Genomic DNA, 27,548 nt, shown 5'->3' with positions numbered 1-27,548 from the left:
TCTGCCTTCCTACTCCTCTGATGCTGCTTGGCCTGCTGTGTTCATCCAGCTCTACACCTTGTTATCTCAGATTCTCCAGCATCTGCAGTTCCTACTATCTCTGAAAGGTTTTTGACATGCCAGGTTTACATTTTTATGGCATTTAGCCCCCATTTGTACTCTGATCTCTTCCTTCCTAATTTGACAATATAAATTCTTCCCATCATTTCTGATGTTGTGTGCAATTAAATGCTGCCATTATAGCCACCTAGGAATATTTCAAAACATGCCAAGGGAATCTCCCATATAATTAGAAAATTATCAACTTTGTAATGAAAATCTGTAGGCACTATGATCCAAAGCGGAAATAAAATCACCTTGCACTCAATTCAAACGTTCTGATGGCGGAGATGCGCATTTCGCTGTCTCCAGCTGCATTTTTCATCATGCTCTGCCCTTTAATACTAGCAGCAACACTCAGCAACTCTTGCTGAACCTTGTAATTATGCCTGTATACAAGACAAAGAAAACTTTACTTTTTAATTCATGTAAATATACACAATGGTTATTTATCAAAAACCTTTGCTTCAATTAAAGAGCATTGCAATTTCACAAGTTGGGTAAGTTCATTTGCTCAGTGGGACACTCAAGACCAAAGAGTCCGATTTAAATCCTGCTGGGTTCACTCAGCTTTTCATTTATTCAAGGCAAAGTAATTCTGTCACATAAACAACAAAAAAGCAGTGTGTAACATATTAATGCATTGTCTCCGGAACATGTAAACGTGGAAGTAGAGAGCTGGTCGGCACCTATCATCTTCTGCAAAGAACCTCTCACTGGATTCATTGTTTAAATTCATTTCTGAGACTCCAATGAAAATGTTTTCGTTCTGCACGCAACAAAGTACCACTCGAAATAAACACTGGCTTCCCAATTTCTCAGCTTAATAGTTAGTAACAAGGGAGAACCCAAGAGAGTTATGGTGAGGTACAGCTAGGTGTAATTAGTATACATGTGAAAACTAACATATTTCGGATGGTGGTATTCCTATTTTGTGTTGACACCTCATTTTTCACCTCATGAATGCCCAGTCTTCAGTTGCAAGACCTGTTCAAAGTCTGTCCCATTTAGCACGGTGATAGTGTCACGCAACGTAATGGAAGTTACACTCAAATATGAAGATGGGACTTAGTCTCCATAAAGACTATGCGGTGGTCACTCCTACCGATACTGTCATGGACAGATGCATCAGCTGCTGGCAGATTGGCAAGGATGAGGTCAAGTATGTTTTTCCCTCGTTAGTTCCCTCACCACCTGCCATAGACCCAACCCGAGCAGCTGTGTCCTTTATGAACCGACCAGCTTGATCAGTAGCGCTGCTGCTGAGGTACTCTTGGTAGTGGACTTTGAAAACCCCAGAGCACATTCTGCACCCTTACCACCCTCAGTGCTTCCTTCAAGTTGTTAAACATGGAGGAGTACTAGTTCATCAGCTGAGCAAGGACTGTACGTAGTAATAAAGAGAAGGTTTTCCTTGATAATGTTCTACCTGACACCATGAAATTTCATGGGGTCCAGAGTCAGTGTTAAGGACTCCCAGGACAACTCGTTCCTGACTGTAACCTATCGTGCCGCTACCTCTGCTGGGTCTGTCCTGCTGGTGGGACAGGACGTATCTAGGGATGATGAGGATGGTACTTGTGACATTGTCTGTTAGGTATTATTCCCTGAGTATGACTATGTCAGGCTGTTGCTTGACTAGTCTGAGAGACGGCTCTTTCAATTTTGGCACTAGCCCCCAGATGTTACTAAGGACGACTTTCCAGTGTCTGACAGATCCGTTTCTGGTGTCTAGATCGATGTCAGGTGGTCTTTCCATTTTCATTTCTTCGTTGAAACTTTGGAGTGATTGATACAACTGAATGGCTTGCTAGGCCATTTCAGAGGGCAGTTGAGAATCAACCACATTGCTGTGGCTCTGGAGTCACATGTACGGTGGACCAGGTGAGGATAGGATGGCAGATTTCCTTCCCTGAAAGACACTCGTGAGTTTTTCCAACAATTGACAATGGTTTCATAGTCTTCAGTAGATTTGTAATTCCAGATTTTTTTATTGAATTCACATTCCACCATCTGCCATATGGCAGGATTCAAACATTAGCTGAGTTTCTAGACTAATAGTCTTGCGATTATATGACTAAGCCATCCCCTCCTCTCATCTATGTGAATAGTGTAAAACAGTTGAAGCCACAGCACAAACTCTTGCAGGACTCCACGTGTCACAACCTGCCAATCAGACAAAGATCCCTCCTTGCATACTCTGTTTTCTGCGAGCCAGTTAATCTTTTATCCAGGTTAATATGTTACACCCCAACACCAAGAACTTTTATTTTTTTGCAAAAGCCTTTGATGTGACATCTTAAGTGCTTCTGGAAATCCAGGCTCTCCTTTATCCACAGCATACGTTATTCCTTCAAAGAACTCCAACAAATTGGTTAAATATGATAACCTTTTAATGAAACTACACTGACTCTTACAGTGCACAGCTATGATCTCTTTAATGATCAATTTGAAACCTACCCCACAACAGATGCCAAGCTAGCTGGCCTTTAGTTTCCTACTTTCTGCCTCCCTCCTTTCATGATATCAAGGTTATATTTGCAACTTTACAATAAGATGGAACCTTTCCTGAATCTAGGGGATACTGCAAAATTAACACCAATGTATCTACTACCTCAGTAGCAATCTGCATTTAGTGCAAAGGATGAAGTCCATCTGGAACTGAAAACTTGTCAGCCTGTAGCTCCATTAGTTTGCCGTATGCTACTTCCCTCGTGATTGTAATTTTGCCAATTTCCTCTCTTCCTTCCACCTCCTGATTTACAGCGATGACTGGAATGTTTTCATCCACCATTTCCTTTTTATCCACTGTTAATCCACATTCTTATTCTCTAGAGGACTAAGATCTACCCTTCAGCTTTTTATATACCTGTAGAAACTCTTGTTATCTGTTTTTATATACCTAGTTAGCTTCCTTACATATTCTAATTCTTTTCTCCTGATGAACCTTTTAGTCATTCTCTACCATTCCTTATATTCTGACCAATCATCTGACCAGCCACCCATCTTTGCACAGTTCTCTTCTTTTCCTGAAGTTTGATGCTTTTCCTGAAGTGTTTAGTTATCGCATATGATGGGTTCCCAATTTAGTTTCTTTTCTTTAAGACAGGAATATATTCATTCTTGGGTATTCTGCAAAATCCCCTTAACATCTGCCACTGCATTTCTATTAATCTTCCCAGGTCACTTCAACTAGCTCAGCTTTCATTCCCACATTGTTTTCCTTATTTATATTTAAAGCACCAATATGAAATCCAACTTTCTTCATTTCAAACTCGTTGCAAACTTCAATCATATCATGGACGCTGCTATCTAGGGATAACTTAACTCTGAGACAATTAATTATTACTGTCACATTACAGTATAACAAGTCTAACATAACCAGTCTTTTCATCACCTTGGTGCCATATTTGACTTTGAGCTTCCGACTATGTAATGAAATCATTATTAGGCCTGCCCTTTCTCACTTATGTAACGTAACCCAACTCTGCCCCTGTTTCGTTTCATCTGCTCCTGAAATCCTCATCCATATTTATGTTACTTGTATACTTAATAATTCCAGTGCACACCTGCTCACAGTTCCACATTCTACGATAAACATGACAGTCATACATATGGCCTTGCTTGCAACATGTCCCATTCATCTAGCACCCCAATGAATGCTGACACATATTGATTCCCACTGAAGAAACTCCCCAAATCTAAACATTTCCTCTGTTTTCAAATCCCTTTGTGACCTCATCCCTCCCTATCTCTGTAAATCCCTTCACAAACCTCCCTTTATCCATTAAGTTTAGCTGCTTGAGCATCCCTGATTTAATTGCTTCAACACTGGTGGCTATGCATTCAGCTGTCAAGGCCCTGAGCTCTGAAATTCCCTGCCTAAGCCTCTTCACCTCTCTCTCATCTACTAAGACACTCCTTACATCTACCTCTTTGACCAAACTCTGATATTCTGCTATATATCTCTACATGTCAAATTCTGTTTTACATTACTTCTTGTAAAGTATCTCAGGACTTTACATTAAAACATGACATAAATACAAGTTGTATCCGTGATAGTTTTCTTGAACAGTATGTAATGGAACCAACGCGGGAGCAAGCTATCCTAGACCTGGTCCTGTGTAATAAGACAGGAATAATTAATGACCTCATAGTTAGGGATCCTCTTGGAAGAAGTGATCACAGTATGGTTGAATTTAGAATACAGATGGAGAGTGTGAAGATAAAATCCAATACAAGGGTCCTGTGCTTGAACAAGGGGAACTACAATAGAATGAGGGAGGACTTGGCTAAAGTAAACTGGATACAAAGATTTTATGGTGGGACAGTTGACGAGCAGTGGAGGACTTTCAAAGCAATCTTTCAAAGTGCTCAGCAAAAGTATATTCCAATGAAAAGGAAGGACTGTAAGAAAAGGGGTAATCTGCCATGGGTGTCTAAAGACATAAGGGAGGCTATCAAATTGAAAGAGAAGGCATACAAAGTGGCCAAAAACAGCATGAAACTAGAAGATTGGAAAAACTTTAAAGGTCAACAGAAAGCCACAAAAAGAGCTATAAGGAAAAGTAAGATAGAACATGAGAAAAAACTAGCGCAGAATATAAAGACAGATAGGAAACGTTTCTATAAATATATAAAACGAAAAAGAGTGGCTAAAGTAAACGTTGACCCTTTAGAGCATGAGAAGGGCAATTTAGTTATGGGATATGATGAAATGGCCGAGGCATTGAACAGGTATTTTGTATCGGTCTTCACAGTGGAGGACACTAATAACATGCCAGTAATAGACAAAGAGACGAAGGTAGGTGAGGACCTGGAAACAATCATAATTACAGAAGAGGTAGTGTTGGGCAAGCTAATGGAGCTAAGGATTGATAAGTCTCCTGGCCCTGATGGAATGCATCCCAGGGTAGTAAAAGAGATGGTGGGAGAAATAGCAGGTGTACTGGCGGTAATTTTCCAAAATTCGCTGGACTCTGGGGCAGTCCCAGCAGATTGGAAAACAGCAAATGTGACATCACTGTTTAAAAAGGGAAGTAGACAAAAGATGGGGAATTATAGACCAGTTAGCTTAACCTCTGTAGTGGGGAAGATGCTTGAGTCTATTATCAAGGAAGAAATAGCAAGGCATCTTGATAGAAATTGTCCCGTTGGGCAGACGCAGCATGGGTTCATGAAGGGCAGGTCATGCTTGACAAATCTTTTGGAATTCTATGAAGACATTACGAGCGAGGTGGACAAAGGGGACCCAGTGGATGTGGTGTACCTAGACTTCCAAAAGGCCTTTGACAAGGTGCCGCACAAGAGGCTACTGCATGAGATAAGGATGCATGGCATTAAGGGTAAAGTATTAGCATGGATAGAGGATTGGTTGACTAACAGGAAGCAAAGAGTGGGGATAAATGAGTGCTATTCTAGCTGGCAGTCAGTGACTAGTGGTGTGCCTCAGGGTTGGTGTTGGGACCGCAATTATTTACAATTTATATAGATGACTTGGAGCTGGGGACCACGTGTAAGGTGTCAAAGTTTGCAGATGACACTAAGATGAGTGGCAAAGCAAAGTGTGCAGAGGACTGTGAAACTTTGCAGAGGAACATAGATACATTGAGTGAGCGGGCAAAGGTCTGGCAGATGGAATACAATGTAAATAAATGTGAAGTCATACATTTTGGTAGGAGTAATAGTAAAAAGGATTATTACTTGAATGGTAAAAAGTTGCAGCATGCTGCTATGCAGAGGGACCTGGGTGTCCTTGTGCATGAATCATAGAAGGTAGGTCTGCAGGTACAACAAGTAATTAGGAAGGCAAATGGAATTTTGTCCTTCATTGCTAAAGGGATTGAAATTAAAAGCAGAGAGGTTATGTTGCGGCTGTACAAGGTGCTGGTGAGGCCACACCTAGAGTACTGTGTGCAGTTTTGGTCTCCTTACTTGAGAAAGGATGTATTGGCACTGGAGGGGTTGCAAAGGAGGTTCACTAGGTTGATTCCGGAGTTGAGGGGGTTGGCTTATGAGGAGAGACTGAGTAGATTGGGATTATATTCATTGGAATTCAGAAGATTGAGGGGGGATCTTATAGAAACATATAAAATTATGAAGGGAATAGATAAGATAGAAGTAGAGAGGATGTTTCCACTAGCAGGGGAAGCTAGGACAAGAGGGCTTGGCTTCAAGATTAGAGGGAGCAGATTTAGGACTGAACTGAGAAGGAATTTCTTCACCCAGAGGGTTGTTAATCTATGGAATTCCTTCCCCAGTGAAGTAATTGACACTACTTCAGTAAACGCTTTTAAAAAAAAGGTAGATTTTTTTTGAACAATAAAGGAATTAAGGGATACGGTGAGAATGCGGGTAAGGGGATCTGAGTCCACGAAAGGATCAGCCATGATCTTATTGAATGGCGGAGCAGGCTCGAAGGGCCAGACGGCCTACTCCTGCTCCTAGTTCTTGTGTTCTTGTGTGTTTGTTGTTTTTGTTTACTAAAGTATCAAATAAACCATTGTCCTGCTACATTGAAGGGTGCAAGAAATTTCCTTTCGCTGTATGCCATGGGTCATCTGCTCCAGCAAGGTTTGGCCCACTGAAGTTTGTGTCAACCCCCTATAAAAAAGATGAAAATCAAAAAATGCTACACCCCAAAGTCTGCACTTATTCTAAATGACAAAGTGAAATTAAACTTGCTTTTTTTTTCAATCCAAGATAATAATGAGCAAAGTTATTTACCCATTTGACAGAAATGAAATAATTTTAAGTTGCATTAAATGGCATTATACTCACTTTTCGTGCATTTTGGAATCAGTGCTTGAAGCAGTACTTATATTCAATTCAAATGCTTTCTGGGCACATCGCATTAGTAATGAATCATCGTTATTCTGGTTAGCAAGTTGCATCAAACGTATCAATACTTCCAGCTCCAGCAGTTGATCGGACCAGGTACAGTCTAATATTTGTTTCTCCAACTGAAAACGGAGGATAGGTATTAAGAAATCTAAAAATAGTGACTAGAAAATTCGTCAAGGAATGATTACAGCAAGTGTAGCCAGGTTAAGCCTGCTGCTGAAATCTATCAGTGACCCAGCCAAAAGTTACCAAGTTTGGAGCCAAGATAGTCAGTGGTTTGCTGGAATATTTTTTTGATGAGTAGCTACATGCACAATACTATGAGGGATTAGTTGCAGGTTTTTGGTACAGTCTCAGTGAAGCGACAGTAATATATCTGCAAATTAGGGTGACAGGTAACTTGGAGAGGAACCTGTTGGTACTCCCATACACTTGTCCCTTTGGTGGTGGACATTGTAGGAGTTTGGGAGGTATTGTTGAAGGAGTCTTGACAAAGCTGCTGCAATGCATATACACTTCCTTCACTTTGTAATATTATGACACACTTGGGAAAGTGCACTGATTCTCAAGGCCCACTACTCCCAGGGTTTCCACAAAATTTAATGAACTAATCAAAATACGTAAAAACACTGACTTACTTGTTGTTGGAATAAAGTTAGCAGCAAACATTGGCCAGGTCCCTGTACTTAACAAGAACTCCTATTTATTACACATAAGTAAATTCTAATCACAAGTAAAGAGCTACGAATTATCAACATGTAGCTGTACTAGTTAAAACGCTAACTTGCTTTTTAAAACCCCTAAATACACGTACAAACAGACACAAATAAAGAAAAGACATTGGTTTTACAAGTGAAAAGAAAAAATAGAAACATTACACCAGTCAGCAGGGTTCATTGAAATGATCATTTTGGCTTGCCAGGTCTTTGTTGTTCAATCTCTTTTCTTTAATTTCCATCACTTCTTTGCAGGAGGCACATGGTGGTTGGTACACTAACCGCAAAGTCTCTCAATTACTGGTTAAGGGCAACAGCTTAAAGCAAGCTGGTGGGGAGTGGACTATAACTGGCTTTCTTCAGGCCCTTTTACTGCAGTGAGTGAGACACACAACCTGTCCCTCCAGAGGTCCGAAGGTTCTTCACTGTATTGTTCAGCTATCCCTGAACTAATCAGAGAGTTGCCATCAGGCTGATGACGTCTAGCATCCATGGATAAGATACAACTGCACAAACCAATCAGCTACTTGTTGCCAGCCAAATCTCACTCTGTCTACATCCCTGGTTCTGGGTCATCTACAAACAGATATATCCCCACTGCTTGAACAAAGCAGCAGTATAAACACTGCGCACAATGAGTTTCAGTGATTTGTGTTTTAAAATGCAGCAATTCTTTCCTTGGTTTTAAAACAATCCTTTTTTTTTTACATTTCAGTCCACAAACAAAAACACAGAAAATAAAATGCAACAGCCTTATCAGTACCTATAGTGGGCGGAATTTTTAAGGTGGTTGCTAAGTTTTTTTAAAAAATGGATTGCTTTGCCCTGAGTGGTGTGGAGCTTCTAGAGTGTTCATTGAAACTGCATTAATCCAGGCAAATAGAAAGTATTCCACCACCTCCCCCCACCCAATCCCTGACTTACGCCTGTACATTGTGGACAAACTTCGGCATGGGTCAGGAGGTAAGTTACTCAACACAGAAATTCCAGTCTTAGCCTCGTCTTGCAACCACAGCATGGTTCAGTTAGTTTTCACAAAGAGTAGTCGAATGGAACACTCATAGCATGGAAAATACAGGGGCAATGTGACAAAATCATCTGACTGTCTATTTTTAAAATTTCCTTCATAATGATAAGGACAATGGCAATTGCTTACCTCATGAAGACTGGGAACAGTAAATTTCATCAGGTTGCTGTTGTTACAAGAATACATCTCCAGAGCAACAAGAGCCTGGATCATTGGAGCCTGGCTATCGTTACTCTGCTGTAAAAGACAATGAATAGTTTAAAATGCATACAGCATATGACCAAAAACAAATAGAAGAACCAAAAATCTGATACCTTAAGTGGAACACTGCTCTTATTTTACTGATGTGATAGTAAAACAAATCTACCAAATATTTGCAATAATTGAGAACACAGTTAGCAACAAGCTCAGAGAATAAAAAACAATACACAAGTAATTTGAGGATCACTACCAAAATCACTTCTGCTGTCAAATACTGAGGATCTTAGAAATCTGAAATAAAAATTAAGAAAAAAAATGCTGGAAACAGTAGAACATGAGGAAGCATTTGCGCAGGAAGAAGCAGTTAATGTTTCAGATTCACAATCTGTTGGGAGAATTGAAAAATTCTACAGATATGACAGATTTTGAGCAAGAGCAAAAACAGCAAACAGGAGGAAAATGAGAAAAGCAAAATTGAAGGTCTGAGATAGGATGGAAAGCAGGCATAACTTAAATTTTTTTAGTGTGATGGCTTTTCACTCAAACATAAGCACATAAGTCTGCAGATTTGGTATGGAAAATAAATCAGGAATTTAAGAAATAAAAAGAAAATAAACTAAATCAAGCTAAATGTAACGTTGGTTGGGAGTTGAAAATAATTTGGCAGGGGAGTGGGATACCTCTCTAGAACAAGAGGTCATAGTTTCAGGATAAGAGGTAGCAGATTTGAAACACAGATGAGGAGAAATTACTTCTCACAAAGGATTATGAATCTTTGGAATTTACTACCCCAAAGTTTGGTAGATGTCAGTATATTGAGCAAATTTAAGGAGGAGAGAGATTTGTGATTAGTAACGGGCTGAAGAGTTATGGGGACCAGACACGAAAATGAAGTTGAGGCCAGTATGAGATCAGCCACAATCATATTAAATGGCTAACTGAGCTCAAGGGGCTGAATTGCCTACTCTTGCTCCTAGTTCCTGTGTTCTTATGATACAGAGTGGAGGCAGAGCAGGTGGTTACACACAGAAAGGTACAGAAGAAGAATCAAGTCAGTCTAGAAGACTGTGAATATAGTCAAGTTGATGCACAAAGAGCATGGTAAAGCTGAATGGCATTTATTTTAATGTAAGGAGTCTTGCAAGTAAGAAAGATATGTTGCGGGTACTCTTGAAGGAACAAGGCAATAATGTTTAGACATTCTTTTGGCTGTACCGCTACCCGTTTTGTATGTGAAATATTTGACAAGGAGAAGTATCACACCCCTCAGTTTCTGAAGTCAATTCACCTGTGCCTCTCATGTTTTCCTAACGCCAAGTAGAAATGCCCTCTTTCTCTGATGACAACATGCGTACTCAGCGCCTTACTGTACTCTCTGTACACTAACAAATGTGTGGCCAAACTTTGTACAAACGCCATGTACAAGTTCGTTCACAACGCCACCGTTGAAGACCGGATATTAAACAATGACAGGTCAGAATACAGGAAGGAGATAGAATGCTTGGTGTCATGGTGCAAAAATAACAATCTCTCTCTCTCAATGTCAGCAAAACTAAAGAACTGATCATTGGCTTCAGGAAGAAAAGAAGACGACATGCCCCCATCTACATCAATGGTGATGGTCGATAGTGTCAAGTTCCGAGGAGTGACAATCACTAACAATCTGTCCTGGACTTCCCACGTAGATGCGACGGTCAAGAAGGCACAACAATGCTTCTTCTTCATCAGGAGCCTTAGGAAACTTGGCATGTCCTTAAGGATCCTCACCAAATTTTACAGATGCACCACAGAAACCATTCTATCTGGGTGCAGAACGGCTTGATATGGCAACTGTTCTGCCCAGTACTGTAAGAAACTACAGAAAGCTGTGTGCACAGCCCAGACCATCACACAAGCCAACCTTCCATCCATGGACTCCACCTTCACCTCTCACTGCCATGGAAAGGCTGTCAATTTCATCAAAGATTCCTCCGACCCTGGTAATACTCTCTTCCAACCTCTTCCATCAGGCAGAAGATACAGAAGCTTAAACATGCGTACCAACAAATTCAAGAACAGCTTCTTCCCTGCTGTTATTGGACTGCTGAGTGGAACTCTCTACTATTAAATCTAATGTTGATCTTGGTTTTGTGCACCTCCCGTGCAGCAGTAACCTTGTATAAGATAACATAGTGTGGAGCTGGAGGAACACAGCAGGCCAGGCAGCATCAGAGGAGCGAACCCTAATCCTAACCCTAACCCTTGTATGCCTTGCTCTGTCTAGACACCTTATGATCTGTATGTCCTTGTATGTTATGATTTGCCTGTATGACCCGCAAAACAAAACTTTTCACCATACTTAGATACATGTGCCAACAATAAATCAAATCAACACCTCAAACAGAAAAAGAATATTCACAATCAAGTCAAATCAAATCACCAGTGCATTCTGCTCAAGGACCCACAACATTTACTGTGGACAGAATCTTACAGGGGCCTGAGTGACATTGGCTGTGATAAGGTTTGTGGCAAAAATCAGATGAGATGTCCAGTGACATTTGGAACAACTCGGTGTATCTTTTATACATTTTGCTGAGCAATGAGGCAGGTTTCTCCCTCGTTGTCAATTAAAAAGGATTATAGGCAGTTAAAAACCTTACTAAAACAACAACTAACTTCATTAATGTTCAGCTTCCTATCTGACCAAACAAACTAGAAGTCAAGGATTCTTGGCATGGAAGTCAGAGGGGGTACTTGGTGACTCCAACTCGCCATTGGTTGCTAAGAGTTTCCATGTTGATTAGCATCAAACAGCACCTCCAGGCATAATCCAAGCGCATCAAGCTCATGTCTCATGCACGATCTTTGGCAGCTAACATTTGCCAATCTCTCATGACCATTATGGCGTCTCTTCAATCCAATTGCAGACCATGTAGCATGCACAGACTTGCATTGCAGGGAGCATTGGCAACCAGCATCGAGAGGCTGCTACAAGGGCACTTTGTGTGTAGTGACAGGGACCCAGCTTAAGAATCAAACCAGCGTGTATCTCAGGACTAAAACAGAAAAGCTCAGCAGGTCTGGCAGCATCTGTGGAGAGAAATCAGAATTAACATTTTGGGTTGAATGACCCTTTTTTTTCCAGCAATTTTTGTTTTTGTTTCTGATTTACAGCATCCACAGTTCTTTCAGTTTGTATATCAGGACAGCTCACTTGTTCTCTTCTCACTTGCTCTCTTAGTGCCTACTGCATGCTCGTACATCCAGGCGTGGCCTTGCCTGTTAGTGTACTGAAGCTTCAGCCAGAGCTAAAGACTATCACCACATGCTCTTTAGTGCAGACACGCACACAGGATGCTTCTGACACTTGTCATTCGGGTTCTGTCGGGGGTGGGGGGAGGGGGGGGTGTGGGGTGGGAGCGGCGGTAGAATATCTTGCTGAATAACACAACCGAGATGTCAGTCAAATACCAAAAATATGCCAGCTGTTTGCATTGCATACACACTACAGATTTAATTAATCAAACAGCCATACCAAAAACTGAGTGCAAGTCTATAGTGCAGCCAAAGGAAAGGGTGCTGTCAGTCAGGGGATCCCGGTAACATCCGTCAAGGGCATAGAGCAGGGTCTTGGCCACAGTCGTCTGCTTGGAAAGCAGATGCAGTGATAGGGACAGTGACATGGGAAACAAATAGGATTCTGAAAGGGTTTGACAGGGTGAATACTGAGAGGATGTTTCCACATATGGAGGTGTTTAGGACCTGAAGAGTTGAGATGAAGTGGAATTTCTTCTCTCAGAGGGTTGAGAGTCTTTCGAACTCTTGTGTCACAGAGAGCTGGGGGGGCAGAGTCCTGGCGTATATTTGAGGCTGAGATAGATAGTTTCCTGATCAGTGGGGAATCAAGGGCTGTGGGAAAAGGGCACGAAAGTGGATATGATACTGGAACAACCATGATCATATTGAATAGTGAAAAAGGTTCAAGGGGTCAAACAGCCTAGCCTTGTTCCATTTTCTTATGGTTTAATGGTCTATTCATTTTGTTTGTGTTCACTTTTAGTGGCTGTAAATAGAATCCTAAAGTTAGAATTACATAAAGGCAAGTGATCAGACAATGTTCCCCTACTGGACAATGATGAGTTGTGTTTTTCGTTGGCACTGGGGACAGAGTAGCGATGACTTCTTGAAAGTGCCTGATGGAATGCAGCTAAGAACAGGTAAATAGAGCAGCATTGTGGTTGAACACAGTGAGAGAATGGGGTTTTATGTGTGAGCGAGTGAAAGCCATGAGTCATATGCCATGAGCAGTGTGGATTTGTGGCTGCTGTGCCATTAGGTTATTGGCGAGGGGCAATGCAAGATTGCCAACAATTATCCAGACACACTGCAGCCTTTTAAAGGTGGCACAGGTGCAAAGGATTCTGGTCTTTTAGCAGATATATGCCAAGTGTTGAGTTGATTTGGGAACAGCACATGGTACGATGGGGATAGAATCAGACATAAGGGATGTTACATGAGCAGGGTATGCAATGAGGCGAGTTCGGTAGGATACATTGAAGAAATTTGCTAGGCCTTGTGGCAAGAAACCCTCCAGAAACATAATGCGATGTGCACAAAGCCAAAATTTCAGCTCTCTGTTTCCCTCTCCACAGATGCTACCATTCCTGTTGAAATTTTCCAGCTTTTTGGTTTTTCTTCCACATCACCATTCTTCACACTCAAATTATATTTCTCTGCTTCTTTACCAACTGTTTAGGCATTTAACTGCCAACCCCTTGTTAACTCCCTGCAAAGTAGACTGGATTTCCTTACTGCAACCTTGAGTGGTTTTGTCACCCCAGCTACAGTGCAGCTGCAGAAACCTATTTAAAGAGGACGAAACAATTACATTAACACTTTACCTCATCATCCATTCCCAGATTTGGTCCTATTTGTTGCTGAAGAAGCTGTTTTACTTTGACCCATGTAACAACAATCTGACGTCTCACAGAAATGGGAACAACATCAGAGGGTTCATTTCCATTTGTAGCATTCAGTATATATTCACAGATCTATAGTCCAAATAGAAGTACTATACATCATTCTATTCCTATTATAAATAATCTTAAAATACATTGAGCACATAAACATTAAAAAGTTTTTCTTTATTGAATATGTATCTTAATCGACCTGATGTGTTGGTTTGAACTAAAAACAGAACAATGTCTGTAAAGATCCCATCTTTTCATTTTTCTTTATTTTGACTGTGGATTAAAATGAGAAAAACATCATTTTAAAAATCAAGGACTGGGGAACGAATTGCTGGACTTTTAAATCTAAGGTGTTGGAACACATTGTAAATTGTGTTACACTGCTGCTGTGTTAAAGCAGTAGGGATGGTGAGAAAAGATGGTACGGCACTGGGGTGTGGGCATAGTGAGATTTGGCCAGCACCAGGCAGCTGATTGGTTTGTGCAATTGTGAGCAGTTGTCAGGTCATCAGCCTGACAACAACTCTTTGATTGTTCAGCTGCCTAGGAACCTGTTTATGAGTGTGAATGATACAGGGAAGAAAAGTTTTCAAAACTGGAAGAAGCAAGGTCTGTCTCAATATCTCTGCAGAAAGTAACTCAAGCCTGAGGACAGTCGGTTATTCGCTCCCAACCATTTGCTTTAAGCCATTGCCTCTAACCAGTGTAGACAAACAGGAGGCTGGAAGAACACAGCAAGCCAGGCAGCATCTGGAGAAAAGGTGCTGTCAACGTTTCAGGTATTATCCTTCCCGAAACGTTGACTGCTCCTTTCCTCCAGACGCTGCCTAGCTTGCTTTGTTCTTCCAACCTCCAGTTGTCTACCTTGGATTCCAGCAACTGCAGTTTTTTTTGCTTCTAACCAGTGACTATGAAACTGAACAGTTAATGTGCAAGTAGCCTAGTTCTCAGCAAATAATTGAAAATCTAGAAGAAAGGAGACAAAGAATACAAGATCTTGGCAAGAGAAAAGGAACATCTCATTGAAGCTTGTGGACCAGAGCTTCTGAACTGTGAATCCCAGTATTTTCACTATATCCATAACATTTTTTGTTTTGTGTGTCAGTCTGTATGTGCATGTAGAGGTTTTATAAATGGGATTAGAGTTTCCAACATAAAAAGTTGTATGTAGATTATCAAAGTGATATTTACCTGTAGCCAGAACTTTTCTGTTCATAATAAACAATAGTTCATGTTCAGTACAGGAACCTGATCAGAGTTTTCTGTAAACCTGATTTTATCAGACAGGTAAATTGGGGATTTGGCATACTTTGATTAAATAATTAACTTTTATGGCAATGGGACATGCGAGTCATCGCTGTCCCAAGTGGGATATAATAGTCAAATGAACTCAGCACCAGTTTTAACGATGAATACCAAATAGGTAATTCCCTAAGTTTACTTCCTACTTATGTGAAACCTGCACACATAGGAAAAGAATGTGGGAGAACTTAATGCTGCACACACTCTTAAATATAATCTGATATTGCATGTACTGTTCTAATCCCACTATGCATGAAGCTCAGGGCATTGTCACTGTCACAGATCATTTTATTTGAAGGTAATTTAGCTGACACTTCATATTAATATCTCCCCCCACTCTCCAAGAACTACATAGCTGTGATACCTATTTTGAAGACAGGGTGCATCTGTGTTGTGTGGAGGAATCAAACTATTTTAAAGAAATAAATGTAATCTGCCAATAAATAACGTTTTGCTTTTATATGAAAAAATTTTACATCATCCAGCGCATGCTGTAATGAAATCCAATTTATAGCACCAGTGGAGAAGTAGGTGCCAATTTATCGTTCAGAAGGGTATAAGAAATAAGAGCAGAAGCACGACACTCCACCCTTTGATCACACTCCACTGTTCAGTGGCATCATGTTCTTCCACTTCAACCACATTTTCCTGCATTATCCATATATCCCTTGATGTTCTTAACATGTAGAAATCTACTGATCTCAGTCTTAAACATACTGAACGACTGAGCCTCCACTGGCCTCTAGGCAAGTCCGAAGAACCACTACCTTCTGAGTGAAGAAATTCCTCTTCATGTCGTTTACGGTAGTCTATCCCTAGGTCTGAGTTAATGTTTCCTTTTCTCAGTCAAGGGAAATGTCTTCCTGTATCCATCCCATCACTCCTATACAACTTTGAATATTTGAATGATCACCTCTCATTCTTCTAATCTCTAAAGAATAAAGGCTTAGTTCATTTAATCCTTCCTTGTTGGACAATTCCTCTATTCCAAAAATAAGTTTGGCGAACTTCTATTGCTCTCCCTCTGTGGCAAATATATCTTTCCTGAAGTAAGGAAGACAAAACTGCACACAATAGTCAAGATGTGGTCTCCCTGAGCCTCGACATAACTGCAGTAAGACATGGCATCATATAGCATGTAAACAAACCCTTCAATCCAACCAGGCCACACCGACCATGTTCCCAAACTAAACTCGTCCCACCTGCCTGCACTTGGCACATATCCCTCCAAACCTTTCCTATTCATGAACTAATCCAAATGTATTTTAAATGTTGTAACTATACCTGCATCCACCACTCTCTCTTGCAGTTCATTCCACACCACTAACCACTCTCTGTATAAAAAAGTTGCCGCTTATGTACTTTTTAAATCTTTGTCGTCTCACTTTAAAAATATGCCCACTAGTTTAGAACTCCCCGACCCTCGGGAAAAGACCCTTGTCATTCACCTTATCTATTCCCCTCATGATTTTATAATCCTCAATAAGGTCATCCCTCAACCTCCTATGCTCCAATGAAAAAGTCCCAGTCTTTCTGGGACAACACAGTGTGGAGCTGGAGGAACACAGCAGGCCAGGCAGCATCAGAGGAATAGGAAAGTTGACGTTTCGGGTCAGGACCCTTCTTCAGAAATGACCCATTTCTGAAGAAGGATCCTGACTCAAAACATCAACTTTCCTGCTCTTCTGATGCTGCCTGGCCTGCTGTGTTCCTCCAGCTCCACACTGTGTTGTCTCCGACTCCAGCATCTGCAGTTTTTGCTATCTCCCAATCTTTCCGGTCTATTTTTATGTCTCAAATTCCATTCCCAGCAACATCCTGGTAAATCTTTTCAGAACGCTCTCCAAAAAAAAACTTTCCTCATCTACTCAAATCCTTTGAAATGAAGGACAATTCCCATTTTCCTTCCGAATTGTTTGCTGCACCTACATGGTAGCTTTGAGTAACTCACGAACATGCTGTTTGCACAGACGGCTTGCCCAGTATTCTGACTTTGGTTCCAATTTCTAAAAGAGAGAAATACTGCAATTTCAGTTTCTGGGAAATGGGGTTGTGACTTTGAGGTCCCGAACATGATATCAAATTTCTGGAAAATCAGAGTGTGACCTAAGGTTGCAAAGGTCACAGAAGAACAGTGAAACCAAAAGGAGAGCAATTGAGCCCTGAGAAATCAGACTTCAGCAGCACAGACTGAACGAGGAGAGGGTGTGGGCAACACAGCTTAAAAGAAGAAAACCTGGAGGGTGGATTTGGCTGTGAGGATAAGAAAAATACATTTACTACTGTTGCTTGAATTATTTTGAAGAGGTCTGCCAAATTTGGTGCAGGTCTTGTTCATATGACTCAAAGTGATTGGAAGCAATTCATGCAGATAGGAACTCTAAATCTTCCAGAGAAAACAGAGATTTGAAGAACTTTGTGACTGAATGCTTAGTGCCATACTTGGTAAAGGACTGACAGTTAATCAGAAAGATCTACCTTTGTTGTATTTGCTATTTAAACTGTACATTACAGTTTACATTGAATACAATCAAATATTTAATTTGTGTTAACTTTGCTTTAATCATTAAAGTTAAAATGAAGGAAATTTTGGTTAATTTGGTTTCTTTAGTTTATTTTTTTTTACAGGGAGCACAACAAAATTAGAATTTTAGAAAGGGCGTGTTTTATATAAAACAGGCATAACACCAGCTGTCAGAAACAATTTTTTTGAATTATACCTTTATACTCTTTCAAAACATATATCACAAATATTCAACAAAAAATTAAGATAGTTGCAGTTCTAAAGTAAAATTTCATATTTAAAAATAGAAATACATTTTGTGAAGGTATTATAAAATCTACTGAAGTAATAGTTTTAATGGTATTACTTTCAAACCACCCAGTGTATTCTCATACCTGGAGAGCCTCAGTTATTTCAGGAATACCTTCAGGATCAACAACTAGAGTCTGCAGAATATTCAGTTTTTCAACTTTCTTCGGAGGTGCCCTTTTAATGTTAGCAGTAATGGAACCCCTTGTAACTTCTTTCTTTTCATTTGATGTAGGGCTGGGTATCCAAGGCTGAATCAAGCCCTGACATAAGCTGTTACACAGCATGACCAAAAAGATGGTTTCCCTGCAGTGCAGCAAGAATAATTTTTGTTACTTCATATTCTTAGCATTTTTCCTACTGCAATACTCCAGGATTACAATTATAAACAATCATTGTATATACAGTACTGAATCGAGTCAGATGTTAGAACCAGCTTTCATGATAGGAGACAGTATTACTCATGCCTCATCAATATAAAATAAACAATTTGGCCATTTCCCTAAAATGCCAACATCTTTGGGTAGATGGGCACCTGGGTGAGAATTGAGGACAATATTCCCTGAAAACTGCATGGACCCAAAATTTTCCATGCAGGCTGCACACAAGTAGCCAAGTGTGCATGCAACACAAAAAATGTAAAGGATTCCTGTACTTAAATTGGTTGTGCACTACAAAAAATAATAATGGCTAATTTGGTGATAGGACCCTTGGAGGAAATACCATCACTTTTTTGTAACCACAATCAATTCTTCCACCTACTGCTTAGCATCACAAACCCCCAAAATCTTCTGATCCTCCCACACTTTCCCTCCAAGACAACAGCAGGAGTGCAGCCTGCTTGTGTGTCAGTCCATACATGGCACAGAGTACCCATTTATTTGTAATGGACAGCATCATTAAGTGAAAATAAGGGTCACAGAAATGCACATCAGAGTTTCTGCCATACACACATTCATTTCTACACTTAACATGTTTAGGTGTTCAGCTAACAATCCTATCTAATTACCTGCAGAATATTCTTCTGGCTCACTCACAGGGTTTAATTTTGCTGCCAAATTTAATGATGCTGATGCTATAAGGCTGAGAATGCACTCAGATTTCACCTCAACTTCACAGCTGGGGTTTAAAATGCACACAAGTGGACCAATGTGGCATTTCCTTTATTTAAATTTGGACCAAGCCAAATTCACATGTTCAGCTTCTGGTAATGTTGGTTGACATTTCTGATTTGTTTTGCATCATTGCACTAGAACAGTGCTCGGGGAAAGAAAAACTGGTTCTGCATGATTTATCATCAGTCTGCTAAAACTTACCCACAATGTCCTGTCTGCTTTAATGCATCAAGTAGTGTTCTAAATGTTTCAACAAGCTCTTTATATCTCCCAGCAACTAGCAGGTGGTTGTTATGGTTCCATATGTAGATAGCTGCATTGCACACAATGGATGCATCATCTATTTCCATGCCCAGTTCTGCACCCCGCAGAAAATTCTTGGTTGCACAAGACGACAGAGAATCTATCCAATTACTGAAAATAAATAATGCAAAACATGAAGGCCAAATTTTAAGCAGTTTTGGCGTTCGGAATCATTAACATGAATCACTGAGTTGAATTTTAATGGCAAAGGGAAGGCAGGTTCAGGTGCTATTTGAGAATCAAATCTCCAAAGTATGACATCAGACTGGGACCTGTAATGATCCTGTAATAATACTGGATTTGACATTAGTTAGTTTGCAGATGAGCAGTGAATGCCCGTGCAGATGTTGGGTAAATCATTACAAAAGATAATTAACTTTGAATTTAGCCCAGAATTCTGGCTTCAATAGCCAAGAACAAAGTTTCCTGAGCTCTCCACAATTCGTCAGAGCCAACTAGGCAAGTATAGACTGGGGAGGGCATCGATAAGAAAAAAATTGAACAGCCTTCAAATGGTTCAAGTAAGTAGCTGACATCATGACAAGGTGACAAGTTACTACTCACAGAACTTTTACCCAATCTTACTGCTTGGCAGATGATATCCAACTTCAGTTCACCTGCCCTGCACTTGACACATCTTGATCTGTAATTTCCTTATAAGCCTCTGCAGAGGAGCAAGAGGAGTCATAACAACAACACCAAAAGCAAGTCTCCTTAGCCACATGACACTCCTTACAGGATAGGAGAGGAACATAAAGATCCAGCTCAAAAGAGACATAGGGTCCACAGGCAGTGGCTGGGTTCTCTTGATGTGCATGTGTATCAACTCATGGAGGTTTTGACATTCATGGCAACTTGTTGATGACAGCTGCAGTGTCCTGAAATGAGAACTCCTTGTTTGAGGAGGAGAAGGGCACACATTGCCAATGGTTGTGAAGGTAGCTATCAGCAGAGATCTCCCTGTGCCTATTTCTCTACCTCTCCATGGAGTTCTGCATTCTGCTCTCCCTCCTTACAGGAAAAAGATGAGTTGTGAATAATAGATTATATGGAGGCACTGAAATCCTGATCATAACAATTCACTGTGCAACAAAAACTTCTCCTGATCTCTCTTCTGGTGCTTTTGTTGATTATCTTAAACTTGTGTCTGTACTTATTATACAAGAGTAGGATTAGGCCAATCAGCCCTCAAGCCTGCTCTGGCATTTAATAAGACTATGATTGATCCGATTGTAATCTCTTGTCTACATTCCTGTCTACGCCTGACAACCTCTCATGTTCCTGTTTAACAAGAATCTGTGCAGATTTGCCTAAAAAAAATTTAAAGGCCCTGCTTTCAATGTCTTTTCAGAAAGAGTTCCAAAGACGCTCAACCCTCTTTACAGAACGTTTGCCTCACCTCTGTTTTAAAGAAGCAACCCCTTATTGTAAATAGTGACCCTTGGTTCTAGATTCTCCCAGAAGAGGAAAAAGCCTCTCAGCCTCAAGCTCCTTTAGCCTTACTCTCCTGCCAAGAGAATCAATTTCTCCTTCATATTTACCCCCAACCTTCTCTGCTCAGATAAAGAATTCCAGGCATCCATGACTGAAATACCTGGTATCATTCCAAAAAATCTTTGCATGTTCATCAAGGCCTTGGCATCCTTTTCTTTTAAGTAAAGAACCCAGAATTGAACACAATAGCTCAAAGGAAATAAAATCACAAAAACTTATTATCTCAAATGCTCAAAATACCTGTACGTTATCCATTCTGGAACACTCTCCGGAGTTTTGGCTCCAAATTCCTGAAGTTCCTTCCGTTTTTCTTCTGGGAAAACTGCATGGTTGTTATACTGAACACCTTGTGATTTTAACAACTGAATGGCTGCCTGGACATGTAAATTATAATGTTAAACATTCTTATATTGAAATAAATATCACCATAAAATGATAGTCCTCAGCTCTCTACATCATTAATATTTATTTCTCCAGGAAAAGTAGGTTCATTAAATTTGATTTTGCTCACCGCAAATAATTGTGTAATATGCAAAAAGTCCAGGTTGTGTCCTTACCTCCTTGGCCAAGTGAAAATGATTTCATTTTATCTATGCAGAATGTTATGTTCTTTGAGTTTATTATTCACTATTTTGTTAATTCTCACAAATGTGAACATCGAGATTGGATTCTTATTGAGAGCACGTATCAGAGGATTTATTTGCAGAGCAATTAAACACATCACAATGCTATCACAGACCTTGGCATAAACTGGTAGATTAACTGGCATTCATGATGCATTGCAGTGTACAACAATAGCTATTCATGAGTACACTGGTATCTCTATACAAGAATGTCATTTGGCATGATGCCACACTGCTGTTTCACTTAATGCTCTTAAAAGATTCCCACTTTCCTGATCATGGATACAGGCAAAATCTTAACACGGAATAACTTTCTCTAGAAGAGAAAATGCATATAAAATACATTCTAAACAACAAGAAAAGGCACAGAATTGACTTATACTAATATTACAAGTCAGAGATAGTTGGAACTGCAGATGCTGGTGAATCCGAGACAACAAGGTGCAGGGCTGGATAAACACAGCAGGCCAAGTCTGCTCCTATGATGCTGCTTGGCCTGCTGTGTTCATCCAGCCCTGCATCTTGTTGTCTAATATTACAAGTCAGGTGGTTTTAGACAGTCAAGACTTGAAAGGTTAAATATTTTAAGTCTTGTTTAGAACTTTTGTTCCTCAAAATAGGATGACTTTGACTTTTAGATCAACTGATTGCAGAGGCAGGGTGACTGCTGGCTTTACTGCAAGTTGAGAGAAGTACCATCAGTTCAGAACATAAAGCATTGCCTCTTAGCCCTCCCTAAATGTAGTCATCATGATTACAGAACCTGTCACTTTTGAAATGAAATCAAACATTATCCTTTTTCAATTCTTTCTCAGATTTCAATTTTTAAAACATTGCCCCTTAATATGCTTGAGTATAGTTTTATTTGATACAGGAATTAATAAAGAGAATGATATTTAAGGAAGAATTTTTTTACACCAAGAAGAAAAAATAAAGAAAGTGTATACTGAGGTTAAGAATAGTGACAAAGGATTATAAGATCATGTGTGACCTGGGCATGCACAAGTACATGCTCACACTATGATCAGGAAATATTGAGAAAGGCAGAAAATTAAAACTTGCCTGCATCCGTGTTTTTAAAGAGTATAATCGGGGGGACTTAAATCACCATTACTGCAGAGCTGCAGGGTGCACAGGGAGCATGAAACAAAGTCACAACTTCAAACAAGGAGTAATAATAATTCTCAACTGTGCCTTGTAATTACTGCTCAAAAACCATAATGTACTGATTCTTACTTATGCAGGGATAAAAGCCATAAGGATTAACAATATGATGTCAGTGTTGAACAATTGATCAGACAGTCCAAAAGGATTATTAAAAGTATTACTACCTCAAACTAATACTCCTCATTTTTTTAACATATGGAGCAGACAGGATGAAATTTTATTCTTCACAATAAGTATTCAGCCTGTACTTACAAACATAAAAAATTTGGAATACGAGTAGGCCATTTCGTCCCTCAAGTTTGTTCCACTATTCAATTAGATCATAACTGATTTCATATACCTGCCATCAATGCATAACCCTTTTATAACTTTCATTACCAAATATTTTAGCAGTCACAGATTTAAAACTAATAACTGATCCAGCATAAATTGCTATTTGCGGCTGCGGGTTCCAAACATCTACCACCCTTTGTATGTAACAGGGCTTCCTAACTTTGTTTTTCAAAGGCATGGTTCCCATTGTTAGACTATGCCTCTCTAGCCACAGATTCTCCAATAAGCTGAGATAGTTTCGCTCTTTCTATCCATTTCCCTGATAAGCTTGAAAAAAAATGGAAAACTGTTTGTACAGTCAGTCCTGATAATTTAACCCTTGGAATTCAGGGAATAGAAATTTGACTTTGAATTAGCTACCCACTAAACATGCATCTGAGATTCAGTTCCATTGCTGTCAAACTTTTGCGCAAGTTGTGTAAAGAGATTATGCTGAGTCTTCACAACACACTGTTGTATTGATATAAATGTATGTAAAATGCTTAAAAATTGTTTGGGAACTCAAGTTGGCATTACTGTACTGTACCTACCTCTGCATTAATGAAGCATACTTCAGCAAGGATTCTGATTAAAGCAGCTGAAGAATAGCAGACTTTGTGTGGGGAATTTATTGATAAAGATGTATCGGCATTAATACTTCCCTCTGATCTGGTAAAATTTCCCGCTGATCTGGAAATACTTCTTTCTGAGATGCTTGCATTTAGTTTTATAGTTTCTTCTGAAATAAACCAAAAAAATGCAAAATGCATTTTCTAGCTCACGATAGTTTGTTGGGGGGAAAAAATTATTCTTCCGATCTTACCAGCAGGCATTCTTTCTATTATCCATCGTCTATCATCATACAATAGGCAAAAGTGGCAAGCTGTACGACAGACATCCCAAACTTCTTGCTTCCGTGCAACTTTAGCTAGATCAGCCCAAATTCTCACCCTAAAAATCCAACAGAATTTTTTATGCATATACTTCAGGAATGAATCAGAAGTGCAATTAATGTCACAGGTATCAGAACTTAGTTTGTGGCTTTCCATAAATACTGCAGCAAGGTTCATAAAGAAATGCTGGAATTTGCTTGATGAAATATTTCAACCATTCCTGCCTCCTTGATACTGCTACATACGGTGATGGGTGTGCACAAAATCATAAGACGGTTACCTCGAACAAAATTTAAAGGAGTAATACAAATAAGATGACAGTCTAATGTAACCAGGTTGAGTCTCAAAAATCTCCAATTCTGGAGGCTCTGATTTAGAAGATGGCTGTTCCCAACTTTCAAAGATGAATAGTAACAACTATATATGATAAGATTTTATTAAAATTAATAATTAACTTATTTATTTCCTTGAAACAGTAATGTGTTGTGGATAAAGAGGAGCCTGTAGTTGTATTGCATTTGGACTTCCAAAAGACATTTGACAAGGTGCCACATCTTGTGTATTGGGCAAAGAAGGAGCTCATGGCGTAGGGTGTAACACATTAGCATGGATAGGACACTGACAGAAAACAGAGTATTCATTAAAAAGGTTTTAATGACCTTAACAAAAAGGTTATAGACAATTAACTTAATTGCACATTTAGAAAATCATTCTATTTGTTGCATGTAATATTAAGTATATCACAAACATTACTGGCAATCAGGTAACACGGGGCTAAATTATTCAGGGTGCCAGATTCCTTGCCACAACCAATCCCCACCCTCCAGGCATTAGGGCTGGGGTACAGCATGTTGTTGTTCAGCTCTTGGTCCCATAGATGCTTTAAAGTTACTTAGCAGAACCAACTGCCCCACCTCTCTCTCTCTCTGCACGTTCCCAAGTTGAACTGCATATTTTCTGTGAAAAATACAAGGCAGGGGAAGAGTAAAAATTTGCAAAGGCCCTCCGATGGACTCAAGGAGACTGTCAAGGAGGAATCTTTCACTCATCACCAGCCTGAACAGAGAATCTGTCAGACTGGGTGTTAGCCAGGGGCCTCTTCTGCCACTGATTAAATCCCAGCACGAATAGTAAGGGGTAATAAATGCCTCAGTTTTCCCAATGCCGGCTGTGGTGCCTGGCACCACTCATGCTGGTGGTATACTTGTAGTGGGGCAGGGATGATGGCAGGATGCCCGCTGGATTGAATAAGCTCCCCGGTATCGTCAAATCAGTTATGACAAAACTGAATAGTAACATGAGGGTTTGTAGCATTCAGAAATTCATTTTATTTCCTTGCTGTGAATAGGATTAATGTTTGCTAATTCTTAATTGTATGGGTCTTTATTATTTGATAAGGATGATTTAGAAACTGTCCCTTCTGTAAGACAGTGGAACACCCCAAAAATATGCTTGTATTTTTAAGCATTCAATTAGTATACTTTTTAGAACTGTTTTGCTGATTGCATCAGTGCATTCAAATGGTGTTTTTGCCAATAATCTTACATTTTAGACACGCTTTCAGCTAAAATGATACAAACATCGGTGAAACCAAAGGAATGGAACATGCAATGTTGTCTCTTTCATCAGCGAAACAATACTACTTTACACTCCCTTGTCACCCATAACTTGTGCTCAAGCTTTACCCACCTCAATTTATCGTTTACATTTCCAAGTCTTTCCAAATATCCCTGTGTTTGTTGTGCAGAGTTTAAATGATTTTGAGCTTTGGCAGCGAGTAGGCCAATGAAGCCTATGTTACCCTGGGCCACAAATACTAAAAAACATAACACAATAATATCAGTTTTGAATCCGTGAGAGCCTCAGACTTTTGACTGCTCGCTTTCCTTTAGGGACTTGAGTTTGCTTTTTGAGGAAGGGTCACCAGACCTAAAATGTTAACTGATTTTTTTCTTCACAGATGCTGCCAGACCTGCTGAGCTTTTCCAGCAACTTCTGGTTTTGTTCCTTGCTTTTTTTTGACTTGTCAATTACCCACTTCGCATCATTTAAATGAATCCAGCACAAAATAAATTAATACTTCTCTGACATAAGTTCAGAACAACAGGTCCATGTAGCTTAAAGCAATCACCAAATTTATTTTCCAAATCTGCAAGCAATTATGTAAACAACTGTACTTCTGGCAGTGAAGTATTTTGTGAATTTATAACTTGCTTAATAGTGATGAGATTAAAGCTTCTGTAAATTGCAACCAATGGAAGCCAACAGTTAAAAATGAAAGTGAACAGTCTAATAAAATTTATTAAAAGTTGAAACAGTATTTTAAAGATGCAATTAATGTCAAAAAGAAATCCATGCATTTAATTATGCAAAGAATTATTTCTAACAAAAGGTATATTCAAATAATGGTTGGTGTGTCAGACTAATTGGTGATTCAATTATTCAAATATTTCTTGAAAGTGAGTAATAATGTAGAAGTTAACAAATAGTTTAACACTTCAGAATTCTTTCCAGAATTTTAATTTTTAGTTAACAACGAGAGCAACAACAGTATAAAATAACAGTGCAGACAGTAAAACAGACCCCAAACAGATGGAACATCCCATCTGATTTCTGCTCGTCAGTTTAAATACTTTTACAGTATAAGTTCAATCTTTGTCCTTTCTCCTCACTTAAATATAAACAGATTAATACCATACCATGTCAGATTTAAAAGACACTCTATTAGCTTAGCCAACAATACATTCTCCATCCTGAGTAATCTAGTACTCTGAAACATGAGCTAATCAGTGATTTATGGTACAACCTAAGTACTTGTTATCAAGGAAAATTCAGAATTATAATGAAACATGATACAAAATCAGTTTATACCCATAAGGGACAAAAAAAGGAACAGCCAATAATAAAATAAGTAAGGGTCAACATAAAATCGTATAAAATTGAAAACAAAAGTGCACGGATCCAGGCACATGAGAGATATCAACACCACCAAAAGGGGACGGAACAGATAACATGAGCTACAAATTGGGAGTACAAAAAGAAACTCACAAGGGAAATTAGAACCAAAGGGAAAATTTGTTACAATTGTCTTGGGGAACAATGTATGATCAGGAAGAAAAACACAAAGTGCTGGAGAAACTCAACAGGTCTGGCAGTATCTGTGAAGAAAGATTTAATGTTTTAATGTTTTGAACACAATGTGACACTTTCATTGACTCTTTAAGTGCTGACTGTGTCTCTGTCCCCGCAGACGCTGGCAGACTTGCTGAGTTTTTCTAGCCCTTCCTGTTTTTATTTCAGATTTCCAGAAAATTGTTTTTTTGAATGCGGGCTCCTTTAGACCAGATAATGGTGATACTGTTCAATGAAAGTGAGAAAATGGCAAGACATATTGAATAATTTGGGAAGATAATGGCCTAGTGGCATTATCACTTGACTATTAACCCAGTGAACCAGGTAATGTTCTGAGGACCCAGGTCAAATGCGGCCAGTATGGTTGATGGAATTTGAATTGAACAACAATCTGGATTAAAGTGTCCAATTATGATCATGAAACTATTGTCAATTGTCAGAAAAACCTATCTAGTTCACCGATGTCCTTCAGGGAAGAAAACAACCGTCTTTTCATGGTTTGGCTTAGATGTGACTCCAAACCCATAACAATTTGGTTGACTCTTTGCTGCCCTCTGAGC

The 27,548-nt window shown here is 39.5% G+C and overlaps 1 protein-coding gene across 1 annotated transcript in view; it reads right to left on the bottom strand.

Annotated features, from left to right (window-relative positions):
* Positions 1 to 27,548, bottom strand: part of LOC109932541 (cilia- and flagella-associated protein 46) — a 205,298-nt gene that overhangs the window by 134,374 nt on the left and 43,376 nt on the right. The window contains exons 14-23 of the mRNA XM_048609174.1: positions 25,546 to 25,672; positions 23,787 to 23,914; positions 23,515 to 23,702; positions 21,102 to 21,235; positions 19,266 to 19,478; positions 18,036 to 18,255; positions 13,767 to 13,916; positions 8,815 to 8,922; positions 6,880 to 7,061; positions 362 to 488 (exon numbers count right to left, since the gene is read on the bottom strand). Coding sequence (XP_048465131.1) covers positions 362 to 488; positions 6,880 to 7,061; positions 8,815 to 8,922; positions 13,767 to 13,916; positions 18,036 to 18,255; positions 19,266 to 19,478; positions 21,102 to 21,235; positions 23,515 to 23,702; positions 23,787 to 23,914; positions 25,546 to 25,672 — 1,577 coding nt within the window. The remainder of the gene's footprint in view (positions 1 to 361; positions 489 to 6,879; positions 7,062 to 8,814; positions 8,923 to 13,766; positions 13,917 to 18,035; positions 18,256 to 19,265; positions 19,479 to 21,101; positions 21,236 to 23,514; positions 23,703 to 23,786; positions 23,915 to 25,545; positions 25,673 to 27,548) is intronic.

Source organism: Rhincodon typus, chromosome 20 (genome assembly GCF_021869965.1).
Source record: "Rhincodon typus isolate 14 chromosome 20, sRhiTyp1.1, whole genome shotgun sequence".
NCBI lineage: Eukaryota > Metazoa > Chordata > Chondrichthyes > Orectolobiformes > Rhincodontidae > Rhincodon > Rhincodon typus.
This window is presented reverse-complemented; position numbering and strand designations above follow the sequence as displayed.